Below are 24,354 nucleotides of genomic sequence, written 5' to 3' on the forward strand. Positions count from 1 at the left end.
TGGCTCCAAGCCTCTATGGATAAAAAGACATCGAAGGGGGCCGGCCCCGTGGCGCAAGCGGTTAAGTGCGCGCGCTCCGCTGCGGCGGCCCGGGGTTCGCTGGTTCGGATCCCGGGCGCGCACCGACGCACTGCTTGGTAAGCCATGCTGTGGCGGCGTCCCATATAAAGTGGAGGAAGATAGGCACAGATGTTAGCCCAGGGCCGTCTTCCTCAGCAAAAAAAGAGGAGGATTGGCGGATGTTAGCTCAGGGCTGATCTCTTCACAAAAAAAAAAAAAAAAAAAAAAAAAAGACATCGAAACTTTCACCTAGAGTTTTTCAAATAGATGAGAAAGATGTCCTAGGAAAACAGAGCAAGGACATAACAGGAGGGAAGATTGAGCTTTCCTGCCCTTCTTTTTATCACCCACATTTTGTCCTTTTATTGGAGGAAGATTTGAAATTTATAATTCCAGCCAAGTTCCAACTGAAGCTAAGTCACTGTTAATTTTACTTCCAATTCCAGTTATTAAACATGTTTAGAAACAGTGAGTACTTTTACATACATGTGTCCTGGCAGGAGATGGGATTTTAAGATGTCTTTTGATAATGAAATAGTAAGACATACTCCAATTTAGTTGTCAAACTTAATAGACCTGACACATACAACTTTAGGGAGATTGATTCAGATGTGTTAGTTTTTGTTTTTTTTTTTTTTAATATTTTTATAATTTTATTTATTTCTTTCTTTTTCCCCAAAGCCCCGGTAGATAGTTGTATGTCGTAGTTGCACATCCTTCTAGTTGCTGTATCTGGGACGCGACCTCAGCATGGCCAGAGAAGCGGTGTGTCGGTGCGCGCCTGGGATCCAAACCCAGGCCGCCAGCAGCGGAGCGCACGCACTTAACCGCTAAGCCACGGGGCCGGCCCCAGATGTGTTAGTTTTCCCTAATTGTTTTATCTCATTCATATCTCACAGAGTAAAGAAAGTAATATGTATAAATCACTAGGAAATTATTTTTAGATAAACTAAATAAATGTAAAATATCAGAAATGATGAATTTTGATACATAGGAAATTAGCTCCTATTTTTCCTCATGTTTTATTTTTATAGGTGTGTTACTGCATTAGTAACTTGGACAGTATTAACACATAAAATTTCTGTATTTAATTCTCTTACAATTCACTATAATCACAAATCTCTTTATTTACTTTGAAAAGTTAGTGTTTTGAACTCCAATTACTCAGAAGAATCCAGTTTTACCAGCACAACTAAGTTAAAAAGGACTTTGATTTAGATCAGAAGATATGGTTCTAGGCTTGATTCCTCACTAGGTGATGACCATGGACAATTTAGTTGACTCCTGTGAGGTTCTCAGTTTCCTCATTTGTGATCTAAAGGGATTAAACTCTGACTTCTAGTGTCCAGTCTAGCTTTAAAATATTGTAATTCTCTTATCACTCATGTTATCTTTCTTTAAAGCAATATTTTGGTGTTTAAACTTGGAGGAACATCCTTGTCTATCAGTGTCATGGAAGTTAACAGTGGAATATATCGTGTTCTTTCAACAAACACTGATGATAACATTGGAGGTACACATTTCACAGAAACCTTAGCGCAGTATCTAGCTTCTGAGTTCCAGCGGTGAGTATTAATGGACTTGATCATGTCTTTTGATTGAAGTTTCTGTTCAGATTTTTTTTTTTCCTAATTTATTTTAAATTGCCCTGCTTCAAAGGAGGTTGGGTTATTTTCAGTGCATTGGATATTTTTGTGTCTAGAGTTATAATGTCCTATCCAGGTAGTTTTGAGGAAGCAGAGGCCAAGTTGCCCAGTGGAGTGTGCTTGGATTTTTCACTTAGTGTGAGGGACCACCAGATACTGAACTGCATGGACTTGGATTTCAAGTTCGATTTCTTAATTCTTCATGTGCTGCTGTTAGGTCTAGATAAAGGAGGGTACAGGCACTGAGGCCTCACTACCTTCTGAACAGTTTTTAAAAGTTTAGATCTGATGAAGATTATATTATGTTAGAGTCACATTCCAGTGAATTAATGTCTTATGAAGTGTTTGTTTAATTTCTAATCTACTGCCACAAGGAATATTTTAGTTTTGTTACTGGATGTAATTATTCCACTCAAAATTCAAAATGGAATTTAAATTCTATTCAAAATCCTGTTTGGTACATCCAGGGTCAAATAGATAACAGTTATATTTTAGACATTGCTGCTCTTGAGAAAATGTAGCTGGAACAGTATTTTCATCAGTTTGACTAAACTGGGTAAAGAAGTCTTGAAAAAGTGATAATTTCTCACTTTAATAAAGACTTATACTGCTTTTTATTGCCAAGGTGTTTCAAGTCAGGTTGGGCATCGTTAATTTTACTAACACTGCCAATTATTAAACGTGTTTAGAAATAGAGCCATTGATCACTACTTAGCAAGCAGTTTTAACAATTAACTCATCTTGGAGATAGAGGAACTGCAATTTTACATATTTTGTATGCAGCAAATGTCTTTGAAGAAGCACTTTTAGGTTTTTATTTTTGTTTTTTTTTTTAATACTGGACAGATAATTTTGTACCATTAAACAGTGATTGTGCTGTGATTGTGAAGGCTGAGATGAAACCTCACCCACTTACATAAATCTTCAACCTCCGTTTGTCTCATCTGCAAAAAGATGACAGCTACTCCACTTTCTTCAAAGTACACTCTGTTATTACAGTTACAGGATGCAGCAATTCAGAGTATGAAGTATATTGGTTATTCATTTTCTTGAGGATACCCTTCTTTTAAGTGCAGAGAATTTTCTCTAGAAGTTTTGGAAGGTTTGCAGCCAGATACTAAAATCTGGTATTAATAATTGATTCATGAGATTATTATTATCCAGATTTTAGCTATAATAAATTCTAAATGACCTAGTAATTTTTAAACTTCAAAGACTATGTTTTTAATTTAGATCCTTCAAGCATGATGTGAGAAGAAATGCCCGAGCCATGATGAAATTGATGAACAGTGCTGACGTTGCAAAACACTCTTTGTCAACCTTGGGAAGTGCCAATTGTTTCCTTGACTCATTATATGAAGGTCAAGATTTTGACTGCAATGTGTCCAGGTAAAACTGATGTGTCCAGGTAAAAAGTTCAAAAAACTTTTTAAAAACAATTCCAAGTGCCTTCATATTTAGGTGTAATGTTGTCACTTTGGGTTTTTTGCTTGTTCATTTGAGATTTATTAGCTATCTGTAAAAGGAGAGCTTTCCTGTCTTTACTTCTGGGGCCCAGTTTTTGTCAGACTAGGTCACTGTTCCCACAGTTACATCAGTTTTGATTATATTAGTTGTAATTGTAATGTAATTTCAATTACCTCAGTTGTGATTGCTTACCCTGTTATTTATAGCTACAAATAGCAGTGTGTGAAAAAAACACGCTAGGCCTTTTAAAGAAAGGCGAGAGCAGACTTGAAGGTTGGATTTTCAGATGTCCCTTACTAAATTGCAGTCCCACCTATATAGTCCCTGGTTCTTTTTTCTTGCTTTTTTTTTTTTTTTTTTTTTTTATGCTGAGGAAGATTTGCCCTGAGCTAACATCTGTGACCAGTCTTCCTCTATTTTGTCTGTGGGTCACTGCCACAGTGATGAGTGGTGTACGTCTGTGCCCGGAACGGAACTTGGGCTGTCGAAGCAGAGCACGCAAAACTTAACCACTAGGCTGCTGGGCCGGCCCCTAGTCCCTAGTTCTTTGCTGCTTAAATTGGGTGTGGGGCTTGCACATGTTTCAGTGGTTGCTGACTGTAACTCAGTAGTTAACACTGTGTGGCAGGCTGTCTTCTAAGTATTGACGTGTATTAACTCATCGAATCCTCGTAACTGCCCGATGAGGTCAGTGCTGTTGTTCTCCTTATTTTGCGAGTGAGGAAGCTGAAGCACAGAGAGCTTTCATTGCTTGCCCCAGGCTGCAGAGCTGGTCAGCGATGGAGCTGGGTTCAGACCCAGCCAGTTTGACTCCGGAGCTCAGACTCTTTAACTATCACTTCATACTGAAGATGGAGATCTGTCTTGGTTTTGTTTGCTCTGTCATCCATTGTCAACATTTTAATAAGTTTTTTTTTTTTTAATTTTATTTATTTATTTTTTCCCCCAAAGCCCCAGTAGATAGTTGCATGTCATAGCTGCACATCCTTCTAGTTGCTGTATGTGGGACGCGGCCTCAGCGTGGCCGGAGAGGCAGCGCGTCGGTGCGCGCCTGGGATCCGAACCCAGGCCACCAGCAGCGGAGCGCACGCACTTAACCACTAAGCCATGGGGCCGGCCCCATCTTCAACGTTTTAAATTTGAATAGCTTTTATGACGTTTAGTAAACGTAGGTTTAATGTGCATAAAATTGTTTTTAATACCCATATCTTTTATATAATCCGAAACATTGGTTACAAGTGATTGCCCCTTTACCCAGAAAGTCCAAAGGGAGAAACGTTGCCCTATCATTTTGTGTTGCATGTTACTAATAATAATAGTAGCTACATTGGGTAAGCTATTCAACCTCCCAACAACCTAACAGATGACTTGGAAATATAGTGAAAATTTCCAGAATTACAGTATTATATTATTTTTAGGATTCTACTGGCTGTATTTGATTAAATTCTCTCTTCGTCTGGCCCTTGTAGTTTAGCTTCCTCACTCTCCCTGGGCTTTCCTGAAGACTCTAGATCTGTGTGCCCAATATGGTCTGTGGCTGTTTAAATTTAAATTAATTAGAAATAAATAACATAAAAATTCACTTCCTTAGTAGCACTAGCCACAGTTCAAGTGAGCAGTAGCCTCATGGCTAGTGGCTCACGGAAAATTCTATTAGGCGGTACTGGTCTAGCACTTTTAAGACAGATTTCAAGCTACAGCCTGAAAGACAGAAAGGTGTTAACTTGAATTGAAATCTCTTTGTGGGCAGAGTGTTTTGTATTTTTTCTATTTCCAAAATTCCTAACTTAGTGCTAAGTTTGTCCAACTCGATATGTGTTTGCTTATTCATACCAGTTATCAAGAATGAAATAGAATTTGTAATTTTTCATTAAGGAAATTTTGCATTTATCACAAAGATTTCAACCATAAAGTATGTTTCAATATCTAGAGATAGCACAAATAAATTTAAAAATTTAAATGCAGTCATCTGCATTTAAGAAGTTCGGTATGAAATTAGGGAATACATTTTTCCTGAACATAGGTCTTAAAATTATATGCTAGCATTCAGGCACCTCAAGCAGTGCATAAGAACAAAACATGTACAGCATAGTCTCAGATTATAAAGAAAAGTAATAAGTAATTTTTAAAACTTTAACGTATAAAAATAGCAGAAACTTCCAAGTGATGATTTGATTTGGATCAATGAATTTATTGTTGGGAGTGCCATAGGTTTAGTATTTATTTTTAGGTTTTTTTGAAAGCTGGTAAGTAGGCCATGGTTATGTAAGAATCTCCTGCCTGAATTTGATGTTAAATATCTTCATACATTTGTAGATGAATAACCTAGGTTTTTCCCCCTCATGGTATTGCACTGCTGGGTGTTAAAATATCCTGTTCTCATCGTAAACCTATTCTTTAAGAGAACCATCACATTAGGTTTTGGCATTACTGTTCACAAGAAAAAGATGTCTTGTTTAATTGTGCTAAACCTTTTCTTTATGTCTTTCTCTTCTGTGTGTGTGTGTGTGTGTGTGTGTACAGAGCAAGATTTGAACTTCTCTGTTCTCCACTTTTTAATAAATGTATTGAAGCAATCAGAGAACTCTTAGAACAAAGTGGATTTACAGCAGATGATATCAACAAGGTAATACTTTTATGTTTTTCTTATTTATGTGAGGAGTAGTTTCAGACTTGGAATTTAGGAAATATAGCCCCTTAGTACTGAAAGAATATTTTTATGAATTTAAATATTTTCTGAGCTTGTGTTAATGAGTAAGGAAAATTGGTTAAATTTTGATAAATGGCTCTTGTGAGATATATGTATATCAGTTTTATAGCAAAAAAAAATAGTTCTTTTTCAGTATATTTTTTAATATGTAAGCAAAGACTGACAGGTATTTGAATGTTTACTATGTGCCAAGCCCTGTATCTAAGTATTTTCCATGGATGAACTCGTTGAATACTCACCAGCAACTCTGAGCTAGGCGCTGTTATTTATCTTCATTTTATGCGTGAAGGCACTGAGGTACAGAGAGATGGATAACTTCCTGGAGGCAATGATGTGCTAGTGATAGAGCCAGGATTTAACTCAGTGTAGTTCCCGAGTCTGCTCTTAACCAGTACACTATATTGCTTCTCTCTGCTTGCAGAAGAATATATTTTGAAACTTTCAAAAACATTCAAATTTTTGATGTTTTCCTTTTTCCCCAAGATTGTTTCTACTCATTTAACACATATATACATTTTTTCATTTTCATTATTAAAGTGATAATAAGTATTCATATAAGAAAATACCCAAAGGCAACCACTGTTATATTTTGGATTATTTCTAACTAATCTAATTTATATGTACAATTTTGAATTTTATTTTCTTTATGTAATGTTATAACCAATTCCTTTCCCCATATTACTGCATAGTCTTCATAAACACAATTTTAAATAGATTCTTAATATTCTAGAAAAGGAAGATCACCATAGATTATTTCATTGTTCTATTGTGAGCACCTAGGTTGGGTCTCCCCATCCCCACCTCCCGGAAAAGTGATACCCATCTTTGAACATCGGTTTTCACCATATTTAGGATTACTTCTCAGGATAGATTCTCATGGTAAAATTATTGAGTTAAAGAGTATAAATAGCTTAAGATTGTTTTTACCTTCAGTTACTTACCAAAAGAGTTGAAATAACAAATACTCCTATCACCAGTACCTAAGAATATACATTTTACCTTGCTGACTCTGAGTTATATCACTTAAAGATAAATTTTCCATTGAACAACTAAAAAAAGATAGGTTTTTACTTTATATTTTATTGATTACTAGAGGAATATTTTTCAAATGTTTACTTAACTTTGTATTTCCTTGTGTGTAAATATTTTATTTCATATTCTTTGCCTATTTAATCATTTAAATCTTAGTATTTTTAAAGAAATTTATTTGTGCAAATGCTTTATATAGTTAGAATAGTAACTGTCATTTACTGCAGTCTTCTTCTGAGGCGTGTAGTTAACTGTTTAATTTTGGTCCTGTTAGGGAGGAAGGTATTTGACATACAGAAGTTTCATTTATTTCTCTATTTAAATCTATTGATCTGTTACTCTGATTTCTTCAACTGCTTCTAAGTTTATTAATTCCCTCTTTGTTCAGATGTATGACAAATATTTAATACTATTTTCTTTTAATTTATAGTTTGAAGGTTTTCATATTTTAACTATTTTGAGATATGCTGTATGATGGAAGTCATTTTTTTGTTTTTTGGGGTTTTCTTTGCAATTTAGTTCAGTAAGTATTGTTTTGAACACTTATAATATGCCAGGCATTGTGCAAGGTGCCTGGGGACTAGGGGTGGGGTATGGAGAATAAGACATGCGGTCTAGTGGCGGCCAGGCAGTGGTGGGAAGGGAGTGCGCTCAGAGACAGACCCACCTGAATCTGGAGGCTCACGGTGCCGATAGTTCCAGAGTGGGCAGATCACTTAAGTTCCTGAGCCTTACTTGTCTCTTCTTATTAGAAGGGTGGTAATACTTACCTAAGTAGGTATTATAAGTGTAACTTATTCTGTAGGGTAGTTATGAGGGTTAAATGAAATATCGTGTGTGGCATATTGTAGGTGATCAATTAATGCAAGTTCTCTTCCCTTGTTAACTGGTCATAGAGCCTGACATTTAGATATCACAGGTGGTACAATTCTCAGTTGCTTGAACTGAGGTCGAATACATTCTTAGGATTAAGAATGTTGTTAAAGATTCACTCTCCAGGTATTTCTAAAATATAGGCCTTTGAGAATTTAAAAATGTAGTTGTCTCTTTAGTTCGTTGACCTTGCTGCAGTAACAAACAACCCCCAGATCTCAGTGGTTTTCTACAGTAAACAGTTTTTTCTCACTTCTGTTTCATACGGGCAGCAGAAGATGGCCGTAGGTCTACTGCTGTGGCTCTTTTCTTCGTGCTTCTCAGTCTTTGACTCTGGCTAAAAGAGCGGCTGTCTGGGACATGCAGTTTTCAGGGCAGGAAAAAGAGAGGAAGAGAACTTGCAGCATATGCACGGCTTCTAAAGCTGCTGCTCAGACAGGGTGCTTCTCTGTATTCACATTCCGATGGCCAAAGCTACACACATGGCCAGGCCTGACAGTGGGGCCCAGAAGTCGACTCCACCTACAGAGAGGGCTTGCAAAGTCAGGGCAATGGCGGTGGGCGGGGATGTGTAATCCCCTTACGGGAAAGGGGGAGGGGATGATTGGGCTTTACGTGCATTAAAACAATTAATCCGCACAGTAGCACCATGAGGTAGGCACTGTTATCTCCACTTTTGGATAAGGAAACTGAAAGGCTTCTGAATGGGTTAGTATTTGCTTAAAGCCATAAGGCTGACATGTAAGTGATAAAGCTAGGGTTGGAGCTCAGGCAGTCTGCCTGTATAACCCATGCTCCTTCTTTACTCTTAGGCCCATTGCCTTCGTCATTTTACTATCTGGAAGTCTAGTCTTAGAAGTATTTGGTTTTTCAAGAAGGAATCTCTGATCTCTTGGCTTGAGAAGGACATGTCTAGTTTCTGGCCTTCTGAGAGCAGGGAGCTTCAGGGTTCCCACTCTTTAATATGCAGACTTTCCCTTATTCTGCTTATTCTCAGCACCATGCCCCACTCCTGCCCCCTGCTGTACCTTTGTACCCAAGTCTCCTAACTCAGTGGTCCAAACCTCCGTCTCTGAGTTTGGGAGAAGGTCCTGGTGGCCACCTGTCTGGGGTAGAGGAGGGTCTTGGGGGTCCAGGTACTCTGTATGTGTGCTGTCTACCAGTCATCCTGCTTCCACTTCTGTGCTTCACCCTCCCCTTCTGCGGTGCTTGGTGCTTCCAAGTCGAGAGCATGCTCTGGGATTCTATGAGTCAAACCACCTTGCTTTCTCTTTGGTTATTTCAGGCTTCATCTGCTATAAGACAATTACCTCTCTCCTTTTCAGCTTCCAAAATTTGTTGACATCTCGAACTCAAGATCTCTCTTCCATTTATTTTGCCCTGTACATTTGTATCTTACATCTCTTTACTGTCAGTTTAGTGGGCTTATGGAGGAGTACATAGATACATTGATGTGGTTAATCCCTCCATTTTAACCAAGCTCCCAGACTCTACATCTGCAGTTTTAATAGCTGCATAGTATTTCATTGGATTGATGTACCATAATTTATAAAACCAATTCTTTATGTCGGTTGTGTAGGTTATTCTGGTGTTTAAACAGCAGTCTTTGTGGCTTTATGAACATCCTTAATTTCCTTAGAATAAAATTGGGGAGTAAAATCCAAAATTTTAAGATTTTTAATATTTGTTACCAAATTGCTCAAGAAACAATTTACTTTCTGAGTAGGTGTAAACCTTCATTATTAACATTACAATTTAAATTTAAAAATTCTCTTTATTCATACTTTGTTTTTCAGAGAGCTTTGGAATTATTTTTTCGATTTCTTACATAAAATCCCATTGTGATTTTGGTACAGTTGCATTAAGCCTATAAAATAATTTGGGATGATGTAGTAACTTTACAATATTTTATTTCCTTAACCACAAAGTTGGTCTCTCTCCCTGTTCAAATCTTCTTTCATACTTTCTTGAATTATGTGTTTTCTTAGTATTTACCATTAAATTATTGCTATGTGTGCTATAGGATTTATAGCTATTGTGAATGAGATGTTGTTTTTGCTTTTATTTTCCAATTTGTTTTTGCTAATAAATGGAATACTTACTGATTTTGCTTATTTATCTTATATTTTGCCACTTTATGAACTCTTGGTATTAATACTTTTTCATGGGGTCTTCTGAATTTCCTAGGCATACGTTCAAATTCATTTACTAATTAATCCACAACTAATTATTGAGCACACCTATTCTGTGCCAAGCAGGTTCTAGGCACTTGGGATACAGCAGTAAATATAATGACATCTTTGCCTTCATAGAACTTATATTCTAGTTGGGATCTTCAGGTAATATGTAAAGAAACAGATAAAGAAAATAATGCCCAGCTATGATAACTATTATGAAGAATAATAAAGCAGGATAAGGGCATAACTAGTGACAAAGGGTGATTTTTCATGTAAGATTCCCATCTAAGAAGGTGACTTTTCATCAGAGAGAGACCTGAATGAAGTGAAGGAATAAGCCATGTGAATTTCTGCTGGTTTTCCAGGGAGAGGGAACAGTGAGGTAGGAGCAAGCTTGGTATATTTAAGGGGCAGCAGTGAAGGTTGTGGGTAGACTGAGTGGACCAAGGAGGGAGTGGTAAGAGGAAGTAGGGACCAGATCACAGTGTAGGTGACTGGCTGCAGTATAAAGAGTGCACTGCAGTTGGACATATGAGTGGATTTTAGGAGAGAGGTCTGGGCTGGAGATACACATCTGTCAGCACCTATATGCTACTTGGAGCCATGAATGGATGAAATCACCTACAGAGTAATAGAACCACAATAGAGAAGAGACCCCATGACGGGGCCCAGGGACTCTGGACATGTACAAGCCAAAAGGGCTTCTAGCATAGGGGATTTAGAAATAGCCGGAGAGGAAAGACAAGAACCAGAAAGACAAGTAAAACTGTCTCCATAAGGGAGGGAAAGATAACTGTCCCGTAATGCTGGAGGGCCAGTCAGATGAGGCCTGAGGATTGACCACTGGGCTTGGCAGTGTGCAAGTGACTGCTCAAAGCAAGTTCAGTGGCATTGTGGAGATAAACACCTCACTGGAGTGAGTTTGATATAGAATAGGAGATGAGACCCTGGACACAGTCTGTGTAGATAACTCTTGAGTGCTGCTGTAAGGGCAGCAGGAACATGGGGTGGTAGCTGGAGTTGTGATTGTTGGGATGGGGTCATATCTGTGAGTGCTGATACTTTTATCTCTCAAATGTGTGTCCCTCTTTATTTATATATATTTATATATATAGGGGAGTACTATTAGTCTTTTACCAACAAATAGGATTACTGGTAATTGGTTTGAAATAGATTCTCTTTATCATATTGAGCATTTCCTTTTTTCCTATTTTTAAAGGACTTTCGATATTAAATAGGTGTTGAGTCTTTACAAATGTGTTTTTGGGCACCTGCAAGACAATATTAGGGTTTTCTTTATATTTAGTCTTAAAGTTATGTGATAAATTGTCGATAATTTCCTAATATGGAACTATCATTGTATTCCTGAAATAGACCTTATTTGGTTATGAGGAACTATTTTTTTAATAGATTACTTAATTTCCTGTGATAATTTATCATTTTCACATTATTTATGCTAAGTTAGCAGGAAGTGTTAGATGCCCTATTTCAGGCTTCTCTACCTTACCCATATTATCTGAACAAAATAACCCCTTTTAACATCAAACACTTAAAAGGAGAATAGTCCTGTTTTTTGGTTGCATTGGTCCAAAGAAGAGCCTTCACTGCTTGCCTCCAAATCATTCTCTCTCTCTCTCTCTCTCTCTCTCCCTCCCTCCCCCCCCCCCCAAGACACATTTAAAGGAATAGGGGATTTAATCCTGTTTTGGCTCAAGTGCTTGAACTTACTTAGAATCACAAAATATCACAGTATATCTAATTCATTTACTCAGCACAATACCTTCTAAACCAAAATATCCAGTACTTTAACTTTCCTTTATTCCAAGGTAACATAATCATACATGATGTATTTCAGGAAATGGGCTAATATTACCTACCTTTTCTTCATGGCCCAAGGCTCAGTGTGAGAGGTTACACACTCAAGTAGTTGTAGGGGTCAGGCGTGAAGGTGAGTAAAGTGAGGTATAGGAAAAAACAGCTGTCAGAAAATACCAAACTGAACTGGGTATAAAATACAAATATCTGATAGTAGAGGTTATATTTTAAATTCCAACTTGAAAAAAATAGCATATGGACAAACAGAAATATTTAATAATGAATGTTTCTTTCACAACTAATTTCTTCTTCAGATATGGAACCTGAAACACCTTCTCTCCTGCTCCACAGTGTCAGTGTGAGATCTTATATTTCAAGTTGTTAGGTTTGGCATAGAATCCAGCTTTAAATCCTTTAACTAGGAGTAATATTTAATTTTTTTCATTTTCATCATGAAAAATATCTACTCACAAAATAGATTCTTCTGAACAAGGATGGAACCTTTGCACAGTGGTTTAAGTTCACAATTTCATATTCATAAATTAAGTTCAACATAAGAAAGTGTGCCAACTCCCTTGCCAAGTGGGTTATCCTATTCATTTCTCTAGGAATGAGCAAAACCAAATCCTTTACCGGGACAGAAGAATTAGTAGTGTTTATATGGAATATAATGTCACTCAGAAAGACAGCGTTTGATCCATCATATCTGAAATACTGATGCTAGGATTTTTTCCACAATTGATATGAAAAAAGTCAATTTCTTTTCACATATTCAAAAATGTATGTATATTTTGAACACTGCACCACAATTAAGCTGCCTACCAACCGTGTAGGACAGCAGGTTCACTGTACCGTACCATTCTTCAAAAAAGAAATATGTTCCCTACCATTTTTCTTGAAACACACAGTCTTCTGGGTTTTTCTTTCATTCTCCTACTAGACTGACAGATGGATTAGAGAGTTTGAAGAGCTTCACATTGAGCTCTTTGCTGTAAAAAAGAAAGCAAGAGCACAAATGTGATTCTAAGTGGCTGGTGACCACTAGCTGGTGTGAAGGCCACAGGAGGTAGCAGGGGCCTGCCACATGCAGACAGGAGCTGTCCTAGTCCACAAGGGATAGCTGCTGCCCACCTGCTGAGTACTGCCTTTCACAGATGCAGGCCAGGGCTGTTGGAGCCTTTAATTTTTTAAGAGACTCTTAAAATAGGGACTTTCAATAAAAGCTTTTAATGTTTAAACATTAGTAACTCTAATTCAGAACTTTTTTAAAGACAGTGTGGAGAGATAAAACATATCTTGCCTGATAAAATTTTCAAGTTCCTGCTTTGCAACCTCTGGTCCAGAGGGTTTTATTTTATTGGTGTTAGTTTTTATTGTTTTGTTCCTGGGCTATCAGGTGTTCATAAAATAAATTTAATACCTGTTCATCTTTTTAAGTGTTCTAGATTAAGTACATAATGCATGGATATTCTTTGTTCCTCAAGAATTCTAAAGAATTTACCTGTAAATGCATTTTGTCTGAAACAAATTTTTGAAGTGTTTTTATAACTTTCATAGTAGCTTCAATTTTGAATTTGATATTTTATACACCTATCTCAATGATTTCTTACATTTTTAACATACAACTTTGCATGATATTCTTATAGTTTTTAATTTTATGAATCTTTTGATACTATAATTTAGAAGTATAAAGAAGTTATTTAAATTAAAACTGGTCGGGGCCGGCCCTGTGGGATAGTATTTAAGTCTGGCACACTCTGCTTCAGCAGCCCAGGTTCACAAGTTCAGATCCTGGGCTTGGACCTACACCACTCGTCGAGCCATGTTGTGGCGGTGACCCACATACAAAATGGAGAAAGATTGGCACAGATGTTAGCTCAGGGCTAATCTTCCTCAAGCAAGAAAAAAGAGGAAGATTGACAACAGATGTTAGCTCAGAGTGAATCATCCTCACCAAAAAAAAAAAAAAAAGGCTGGCCAATTTCTCTTACTCTCTTTTTATTTATTTTTTTTTCTTTTTGAGTCTGTTTTTTCCTTCCATTTGGCAGATATTTCTTTTATTTATTGCTCTAACTCCTGCCACTACTGCCCACAAAATCTTTCTTAGATTTTCTTCAAGTCTTGTTTTTCTCTTTCCTAATTAGTTTATTTCTAATTTTCTCTTTAGTTCTTCCAGCCTTTTTAAGACACTTTCATTGTTCTAAATTCTTATATTGAAGCTAATTCATTTATTTCATTTAATTTTTTCCCTAATAAAAAAATTAACTACAGTTTTACTTAATAACTGATTTTATTCCACAAGCTTTGATAGATTTTTTTTTTCAGAATAATCTGTAATTTTTATTTTTCTCTTTTGTTTAGATTCATGTTAATATCCAAGTAATTAAGGTGGTTTGATTTTTTTTAACAGCATCTTTATTTTATGAAATTACTGTGAAAATTATATTTGAAAAGCCCTTGGTAAGGATGGTTATTAACATTTGAAATATATATTTTCTATTAAAATGTAAGTTTGTTAAGAAATCTCATACTACAGACTAGATGTTTAAAGAATTTATTTTTATTTATTTGTTTTTTTATGCCTATGTTACTATCAATGAGCACACCCATGAACACAAGGTTATTTTATGTTGTTGTTGTTCTTGTTGTTGTGAGGAAGATCAGCCCTGAGCTAACATCCATGCTAATCCTCCTCTTTTTGCTGAGGAAGACCGGCTCTGAGCTAACATCTATTGCCAATCCTCCTCCTTTTTTCCCCAAAGCCCCAGTAGATAGTTGTATGTCATAGTTGCACATCCTTCTAGTTGCTGCATGTAGGACGCGGCCTCAGCATGGCCGGAGAAGCGGTATGTCGGTGCGAGCCCGGAATCCGAACCCAGGCCGCCAGTAGCGGAGCGCGTGCACTTAACCACTAAGCCACGGGGCCAGCCTTAAAGAATTTATCTAAATTAAAACTTGCTGGTTACTGTCAGCATTAATAGTAACACACTATTAGTACTTTTTACCTTTTAAATGAAAATACCAAAAGCCAAGATTTTCCAGGGTATTTTTTTTTTTTTGCATAGCACCACTTATTGCTTATTAATAAAGCTTTTTGATGTTCAGTGTGAGTAATTTGAAAAGACATATCCTACATTTTTATCCTCGTAGTATTTACTTGGGATCGTGAAATTTTAGAGAAGACTTTTCTTTTTACTTACCTCCAAAACAGACCTTTTGGGGAACTTTGCCAAGGTAAACCTGTTTTTCTTTTTTTACTTTGTATCCCTTAGCTGATGTTCCTCATGCCCTCACCTGAACATTAATATGCTACCCCTGGTCAGTTTACACCTAATGTCACAGAGGCCTAGGTTTCATCAGGTGATCCTCTTCTCCACTACACTGAGCTCTGAGAACATCCATAAAGAGACTGTGAAATAAAAAGTGATTATTGATGATTTCCCTTCTTGTGCTACCTGTTTTTTCAATATTCTGAATACCTGTGAAGTTATAAGTATTAGATGAATGAAGTGTTAGTATGAATTAATGAGGAACTTAAGGTATTTATAGAGGAACAATTTTATTTTATTCAGCTATATTGAAGTATGATTGGCAAATAAAATTGTAAGATATTTGAAGTGTACCACATGAGATTTGATACCCATGTACATTGTGAAAGGATTCCCACCATCGAGTTAATTAATACATCTGTCACCTCACATATTTACCTTTGGGGTGGGGGGTGCGGTGAAAACACTTAAGTTCTACTGTCTTAGCAAATTTCAGTTATACAATACAGTATTATCACCTGTAGTCACCATGCTGTACATTAGATCCTCAGATCTTATTCATCTTATAACTGAAAGTTTGTTCCCTTTTACCAACCTCTCCGTACCCCCACCACCCCAGCCCTGGCAGCTACTTTTCTGTTCTCTGTTTCTATGAGTTTGACTTTTTTTTTTTTTAGATTCCACATATAAGTGATATCTTGCAATATTTGTCTTTGTCTGGCTTATTTCACTTAAAATAATGCCCTCTAGGTTCATTCATGTTGTTGGAAATGGCAGGATTTCCTTCTTTTTTAAGGCTGAATAAAATTGCATTGTATATCTATTCTACACTTTCTTAATCCATTCATCCATCGACAGATGCTTAGGATGTTTCCATACCTTGGCTGTTGTGAATAACGCTGCAATGAACGTGAGAGTACAAATATCTCTTTGAAAGTGATTTCCTTTCCTTGTTTCCTTTGGTTATATACTCAGAAGTGGGATTGCTAGATCCTATGGTAGTTCTGTTTTTAATTTCTTGAGGAACTTTCATATTATTTTTCATAGTGGCTGTACCAGTTTACGTTCCCAGTAGTATACAAGGGTTCCCTTTTTTCTACATCCTTGCCAACATTTGTTATCTCTTGTCTTTTTAATAGGCGTCCTGACAGATGCACTGTGATAACCACGGTGTGATTTTGATTTGCATTTCCCTAATGATTAGTAGTGATGTTGAGCACCTTTTCATGTACCTGTCGGCCACTTGTATGTCTTCTTTGGAAAAATGTGTATTCAGGTCCTTTCCCCATGTTTAATTGGGTTATTTGGTTTTTTGCTACTGAATTTATGAGTTCCTTGTATATTTTGTATATTAACTTTTCGGATATATGGTTTGCAAATGTATTCTCTCCTTCCAAAGGTTGCCTATTCATTTTGTTGATGATTTCCTTTGCTGTGCAGAAGCTTTTTAGTTTGATATAGTCCCACATTTTCATTTTGGCTTTTGTTGCCTTTGCTTTGGGTGTCAAATCCAAAAAATTGTTGCCAAGACCAATGTCAAGGAGCGTACCTCCTTTGTTTTCTTCTAGGAGTTTTACAGTTTCAGGTCTTACTTCAAGTCTCTAATCCATTTTGAATTGATTTTTGTGTATGGTGTAAGATAGTGGTCCAGTTTCATTCTTTTGCATGTGGATATTCAGTTTTCTCCACACTATTTATTAAAGAGACTCTCCTCTCCCAATTGTATATTCTTGGCTCCTTTGTTCAAAATTAATTGGCCATATATGCATGGGTTTATTTCTGGGCTCTCTATTCTGTTTCATTGATCTTTGTGCCTGTTTTTCTGCCAACACCAAACTGCTTTGATTACTATAGCTTGTAATATAGTTTGAAATCAGAAAGTGTGATGCCCCCAGCTTTGTTCTTCTTTCTCAAGATTGCTTTGGCTATTCAAGGTCTTTTGTGGTTCCATACGAATTTTGGGATTGTTTTTTCTATTTCTGTGAAAAATGCCATTGGAATTTTGATAGAGATTACATTGAATCTGTAGATGGCTTTGGATAGTATGAACATTTTAATATTAATTCTTCCAATCCATGAGCATGGAGTATCTTTCCATGTATTTGTGTCGTCTTCAATTTCTTTCATCACTGTCTTACAGTTTTCAGTGCACAGATCTTTCACCTCCTTGGTTAAATTTAGATCTAAGTATTTTATTCTTTTCGATGCTATTGTAAATGGGATTGTCTTCTTAATTTCTCTTTCCAGTAATTCATTGTCAGTGTATAGAAAGTAATTTAAAGTAATTTTCGATAGATATGATCTTACTATTGCCATTTGGTTAATTATTTTCTGCCTATTTTGTAGTTCATTTGTTCTTTTCTTCTTCTCTTGCTCTCTTTCTTTGTGATTTGATGATTTTCTGTAGTGGTATGCTTTGATTCCTTTCACTTTTTTTTTTTTTCTGTAAGGAAGATCAGCCCTGAGCTAACATTGGATGCCAATCCTCTTTTTTTTTTTTTTTTTTTTGTTGAGGAAGATTAGCCCTGAGCTAACATCTGTGCCCATCTTCCTCTACTTTATATGGGACGCCACCACAGCATGGCTTGACAAGCGGTACATCGGTGTGCACCCGGGATCTGAACCTGCGAACCCCAGGGCAGCCGCAGCCGGCAGCACACACTTAACCGCTTGTGCCACTGGCTCTTGCTTTATTTTTTTGTGTATCTACTATAGGTTTTTGCTTTGTGGTTACCATGAGGCTTACATAAAACACCTTATAGTTATAATAACCTATTTTAGGCTGATAACAAACTAACTTCTAACACATACAAAAGCTCTACATTTTTATACTCCCTTTCCCCGCATTTTATGTTTTTGGTGTGACAGTTTACATTTTTTTATATTGTATATCTGTTAACAAATTAATTTAGTTATTTTTAATGCCTTTGTCTTTTATCTTTTATACTAGAGTTATAAGTGATTTACCCACCACCATTACAATATTAGTGTATTCTGAATTTAACTATATATTTACCTTTACCAGTGAGTTTTATACTTTCATATGTTTTCATGTTATTAATTAGCATCCTTTTGTTTCAACTTAAGAACTCCCTTTAACATTTCTTGTGAAGCCAGTCTAGTGGTGATGAACTCCTTTAGCTTTTGTTTGTGGGGAAAACACTTTCTCTCTCCTTCAATTCTGAAGGACAGCTTTGCTGAGTAAAGTATTCTTGGCTGACAGTTTTTTTCTTTCAGCAGTTTGAATATCTCTCATCTGGCTTACAAGATTTCTGTTGAAATATCTGCTTATAGTCTTATGGGGGTTCCCTTGTATGTAACAAGTTGCTTTTCTCTTGGTTCTCTTAAGGTTCTCTCTTTGTCTTTAACTTTTGACAATTTAATTATAATGTGTCTCAGTGTGGGTCTCTTTAGATTCATCTTGCTTGGTACTTTTTTCGGCTGTCTGGATCTGTATGTCTGTTTTTTCCCCAGGTTAGGGAAGTCTTCAGCCATCATTTTGTTGATTAAGTTTTCTGCCCCTTTCTCTCTTCTCCTTCTGGGAGCCCTATGATGTGAATATTGGCCTACTTGACAGTGTCCCATATGTCCCTTAACCTGTCTTCACTGTTTTTCATTCTTTTTTTCTTTTTGCTTCTCTGATTGGATGAATTCCACTGCCTTGTCATCAAGTGCACTGATCCTTTCTTCTACCTGATGTAGTCTGCTGTTGAACCCCTCTATTAAAATTTTCAGGTCAATTCTTATATTCTTCAGCTCTATGATTTATATTTAGTACTTTTTTTTGTTTTCTGTCTCTTGAAATTTTCAGTTTGTTCATGCGTTGTTCTCCTGACCTCAGTGAGCATCTTTATGACTGTTATTTTGAACTCATTTGGGTAAATCACTTGCCTCCATTTCATTAAAATTGGTTTCTGGAGATTTGTCTTGTTCTTTTGTTTGGAGCATATTCCCTTCTTTCTCCATTTATCTTGACTCTCTGTTGGTTTCTGCACATGAGATACAATAGCCATCTCTTCCAGTCTTGTCAGAGTAGTCTTGTGTGGGACATGAACCTCATCGGTCAGCCCAACCCAAGCTCCTGTGATTGGCCAAGACACTGTCTTTGTTCTTAGTGGCTCCCCGTAGTTGAGAGTTTGCCAAGACCCATCAGTGTCCCTAAGGAGAAGGTCGAGGTCAGCACCTAGATGCGGGCTGATTTACTGGACCCTCAGGCAGCAGCTGAGAAGGTATGCAGCCAAACCCCTTCTAGGGAAGAAACTGTGAGATAGGCTTTTTTGCCTGTCTCTCCACACTGAGCCCAGGTATATGGCCACGGGGGCTTCTAAATGTACCATTCTTCTAAATGTACCCGTTTAGAAACAGCTTCTTTGTTTACTATAGTTTGTGGGACTTGTAAATGCGAGCCCTGTCAGCTGTCAGAGCAAGGTGATTTGGGTGCCTGAACCTCGGATGGCAGCCGAAAAGTTGGGGCACTAGATAAGTGGACAAGCTCATAAAGGAGCAATTTTATATGAAGTTCTTCGGAGACAACAGATTTAATTAGATGGTATCAAGAGCTTAAAATGTAGTTTTGTAAAACATCTTTTTCCTCAAGAAAATTATTGTTCTTTCATGGTGAAGAGAAAAATCTGTGGCATAGTTTTCACATAGAGAGTTTGCCATATTTATTTTGTCACAAAAATGCTCTAAGATTTATGTACACATTTCTTTTAGGAATGTTGGAACAGTACAAAACATTAGTATATTTCCTATTCAAATAAATATTTGTGATTTAGCCTTATATGCCCAGTATTACTCATGAGCCACATATATGGTATTTTGTAATATTTGTGTTTGTAATTTTTATATTTGTATTTGTAATATTTGCTATATTGTATTTTCTGATATGTAGTGAGATCTCCTTATTTTAAATTTTGCTGGTATGAGTAAAGAATATGTCAAATATTTACAATATAATAAATATCTATTTATATATATTTATATGGTAAGTATAACATAAAATAGTATGTTAAAATGAGGTTTTTTATGTTTTACCATTACATGTGATGAAGATAGCTCAGCCTATTACACTTAATTTTGAGAAACAACCATTGTTCTAAAAGTAAAAAACTGAACGTTATTTTTATTTTCTAGGTTGTCCTTTGTGGAGGGTCTTCTCGAATCCCAAGGCTACAACAGCTGATTAAAGATCTTTTCCCAGCTGTCGAGCTTCTAAATTCTATCCCTCCTGATGAGGTTATCCCTATTGGTGCAGCTATAGAAGCAGGAATTCTTATTGGGAAAGAAAACCTTTTAGTGGAAGACTCTCTTAAGATAGAGTGTTCAGCCAAAGATATTTTAGTTAAGGTATCTTTAGCTTTTCTTTACTTTTCCTTAAAAGTAGTATAAATTTATTGCGACAAGTTTTCATATATGCCATGTTTTTACAATAAAAGTTTGTATACTGGGGTAAAAATTTTAAATTTAGATTTAATGAATTTCTTATATTCCTTTAGTTAGTATTTATCTAACATGTTAATTTCTTAATTAACTAATTTTAATCATAAGCTTCTAATACAGAGAGATGTCTCATTTATTTTTGAATAAAATGTATTGGGATTAAGGATCATTTCTGTTTTCTTTTCTTTACCTATCTGTAGTTTCCAGATTATCAACAAGTATTCCAGATTCCTATGTTTATAATAGGAGTGATTTTTTATGATTGTAATGATAAATATCAAAGCATATGCATATTTTTTCCTCCTTATTAGGGAGTCAATGAATCAGGAGCCAACAGTTTCACAGTACTGTTTCCATCAGGGACTCCTTTGCCAGCTCGAAGACAACACACATTACAAGCCCCTGGAAGTATATCTTCAGTATGCCTTGAACTCTATGAGTCTGAGGGGAAAAACTCTGCAAACAAGGAAAACAAGTTTGCACAGGTGAATATACAAAATTGGGTAATGAATTAGTCACATGAAACTGTTTAGCTTTTCTTCTGGATTAGACTCAGTTTAATATCAATTAATATAAAATCTATATAGGACATCTAACACATTTTTATGGATTGATTACTTATTCATTTTTGAAAGAGAGAAGACATTAGGAATTTTAATTTGAAAGAGTTACAGGAAAATAAAAACAAAATACAATTTGTATTTATACTGGTTCTCTTTGTGCTCTTAACCCTCCTTGTAAGGTAAGTGGCAGGGGAAATGACATTTTTTTTGTTTGCTAAATGCAGGTGCTGTACTAAGCAGTTTGCAAATATAATCTCAAAATGCTGTGAAATAAACATTATTATGTGCATTTTATAGATGATTAAGAAACAGGCTCATGTAGTAAAGACCTTGTTATTTTCTTGGTTGAGCTAAGGGTGATTTTACTCCTGTGCCTATGCTCTTGCCATTATACCATGCTGCCTCTGATACAGGATAAGTTTGCTTTTTCAAAATACCACATGCATATTTCATACTCTGTGGTCCTCTGCATCCTTTATAAAGTGAGGTGGAGTCATGTTATTTGCTTAAAAACATGCCCAAGAATTATAGTTACATTACAGCACACACACAAGGACGATAGAACTGTATTTACAGTAGGATATCATTTGTGTTTAAATAAAAAGATTGAGAGCATGAGTGTATGTAAGGGCAGTGGTGTTTGGGTAGGTGTGTATATATAGATATCCATGCATGGATACAGAAAGTTTCTATAGGTGTTTGAACTGTATTCAGAAAACTTAACAGCGGGTAGGTTTAAAGGTACTAAGAGGATTTTTTTTACTTTTTAACACTTTATGCTGAATTTTTTATAAACAGCACAGGACATGAGCATGAATTACTTCTGTAGTAAAAATAGAACAAATGTAGGTAACAGAAGAGAATGTGTAGAATCTTTAGCTTTATACTTATTTTCTGATTTCAGCAGAAGAATAATGAAAACACGTACATACATAGCATGTCTGGGCTCCACCGCAGACTTAACATCTTAGAATCTACTGGAGCAGGGCTCCTTCAACTAGTCAAGTTTTCAAACGCTCCTCCAGATGTTTCTGGTGTGTGTTATATTATAAGCCTTTTCCTGTGCACCAGATTTCTAAACTCAGATGGCAGTCTTAGTATTGCCTTCCCTTGTCTCTTTTGTACATTTAGTACCTTTTCTTTTCTCATACTACTCAGACTCTGCAGCTACTGTCACTATATCCTAACTTGTCGATGCCAGAAGAGTTAGTCACATTATACTGAATATGGAAGAGAATATTTTAGAGATCTCATCTGTTATAACCTCCTGATTTGACAAATAAGTCAGCCACGGTTCTTAGTGCTTGCCTAAGGTCATAAAACTTGATATTGGCAAAATCTGAAAAGTCTCTTACAAACCTGGTTTATTGGTATACCTTTCTTTAGGAAACCAAGCAATTTTATAGTAAATTCATTTAGTATCTCTTACTTACAAATGTAATCTTAGTTGTACAAAAAAATTTGCCACATGTTTCTTTTAAATAGGTTTTTCAAGTGTGTTTAAAATATTTGAATTTTTTTAAATATATATAGAAGGCTTACTAAAATATGATTTACATGTAAGTGGTAATGGCTTAATTACCAAAAAGAAAAGCAGTCTTTATTTTCTGAGACAAACTGTACTTTATAGAAACAATCACTTCAATGTAGGACATGACATTTAAGAGGGACAAATATATTAGTTATCTTATATGCCCTCCTTCTAGAGGAGATATTTCCAGTTAAGAAAGCTTAATCCTATTCTCTGAATTCTGATAAATGATAGGACAATTGAAAACTGCCCTATTTGAAAAGGTTTATTTCAGTAATAAGTAAGAATTGGTCCATTGGAATAATTGGTGTATCAATTTATTAATATGTCAAAGTACTGAATCATATTTGTATTATTTTTGTATGAACAGGTTGTTCTCCAGGATTTAGATAAAAAAGAAAATGGATTACGTGATATATTAGCTGTTCTTACTATGAAAAGGTACAAAATTAAACTACTTCTGATGTTAAGAAAATTCACTTTGAGACTTGCCCTTTTTTTTAGTTTATTAAGTCTGCACCCATTCATTCTAGGAAAATCATTTATTAAAAACTTACAAAGATTTTATCAGTTAATTACATTTTTTGCCCTGCAAAATTACTCTATTTTATAAAGAAAATTATATCTCAAGTCATTTGCATTCTGAATTTTTTATAAACTCTTTAATTATTTTGAGTGTAGTCAACCTAAAAGGCTGATCCATAAAAGTTTGAGATATAATTTATATCAATTTTAAATATAGTTTTCTAAGGTTTACATAATTGATATTATTTGTCCTATGAAAGGATAAGTTTATTTCAATATTGGTACAGAAAATATCTAGGAAATAAATTACTGATTAAATCCAGCTATTATCATTTCTCTAGCAATAGTCCATCCATAACACTATGTCTTGCAAGTAAATCATTTCCAAATTAACGTTAGGGACAATTCATCCCATAAACCATACTTAGCAAGAATATCAAATTCACTAAGGGTAGGTTTGCTTTGGCCTGGGCTGGAAAACGGCATGGTGATCTGGAGCTTGCATAGTGTCTTCCACTTCAGATCTTTATCATCATGGGTTTTCAAGGAATACGACTCTGTCTCAGTGGTCTAGGAGGAAATTTTTAAGAACAACTGCCTAATTATAGCATATGATACTAAATTTAAAGACACTGAAATTGTGTTTCTTAATATCCTTCTTTCAAAAATTAAAATATCCCTTGTTTATTCAAAGTCCTCAAGTAATTTCTTGAGGACTTTCTGTTTTTATAAAATAAGCTTATGAAGTGTTATTTGTTTTTTGTTTTTTTAGGGATGGATCCTTACATGTGACGTGCACAGACCAAGAGACTGGAAAATGTGAAGCCATCACTGTTGAGGTGGCATCGTAGTGTTTTAGGGAAACCATGGATTTTTTTGAACTAGAGTATCAACTTTTTGTTTACAAGTAATGTTTATATTAAAATACTTTTTGAATGACCTGTATAATCTTTGTTTCTATTAAACTACAATATATTGGTAAGTGTTGCAACTTTTTTTGTTTTCCATTTAAGATGAACCATTATTCTTGGGAAATATAAGGAACTTTTTCTGTCATGAAGCTATTTAGAATTAAATTGTTTGAGTGGAGTGAAGGAAATTTTACTGGAAAATTGATATTATGTTTTTAAACTTTTTTTGTTTCTATAACTTCTAATTTTAAGAAATCTTTTAATTCTTATTAGATAATTAAGAGAACAATTTAGAAGTTTGTGATATTAATTGAAAAAAAAGTGCAGAACCATGTG

General features: G+C 35.7%; 1 protein-coding gene across 1 annotated transcript in view; it reads left to right on the plus strand.

Moving 5' to 3' along the window:
* The window catches only part of HSPA14 (heat shock protein family A (Hsp70) member 14), a 36,475-nt gene extending 12,386 nt beyond the window's left edge, over positions 1–24,089 (plus strand). The window contains exons 8-14 of the mRNA XM_058532456.1: positions 1,464–1,625; positions 2,940–3,095; positions 5,697–5,799; positions 20,183–20,395; positions 20,800–20,973; positions 22,953–23,023; positions 23,880–24,089. Coding sequence (XP_058388439.1) covers positions 1,464–1,625; positions 2,940–3,095; positions 5,697–5,799; positions 20,183–20,395; positions 20,800–20,973; positions 22,953–23,023; positions 23,880–23,958 — 958 coding nt within the window. The 3' untranslated portion in view covers positions 23,959–24,089. The remainder of the gene's footprint in view (positions 1–1,463; positions 1,626–2,939; positions 3,096–5,696; positions 5,800–20,182; positions 20,396–20,799; positions 20,974–22,952; positions 23,024–23,879) is intronic.
* The last annotated feature ends 265 nt before the right edge of the window (positions 24,090–24,354 follow it).

This window comes from Diceros bicornis, chromosome 36 (genome assembly GCF_020826845.1).
Source record: "Diceros bicornis minor isolate mBicDic1 chromosome 36, mDicBic1.mat.cur, whole genome shotgun sequence".
NCBI lineage: Eukaryota > Metazoa > Chordata > Mammalia > Perissodactyla > Rhinocerotidae > Diceros > Diceros bicornis.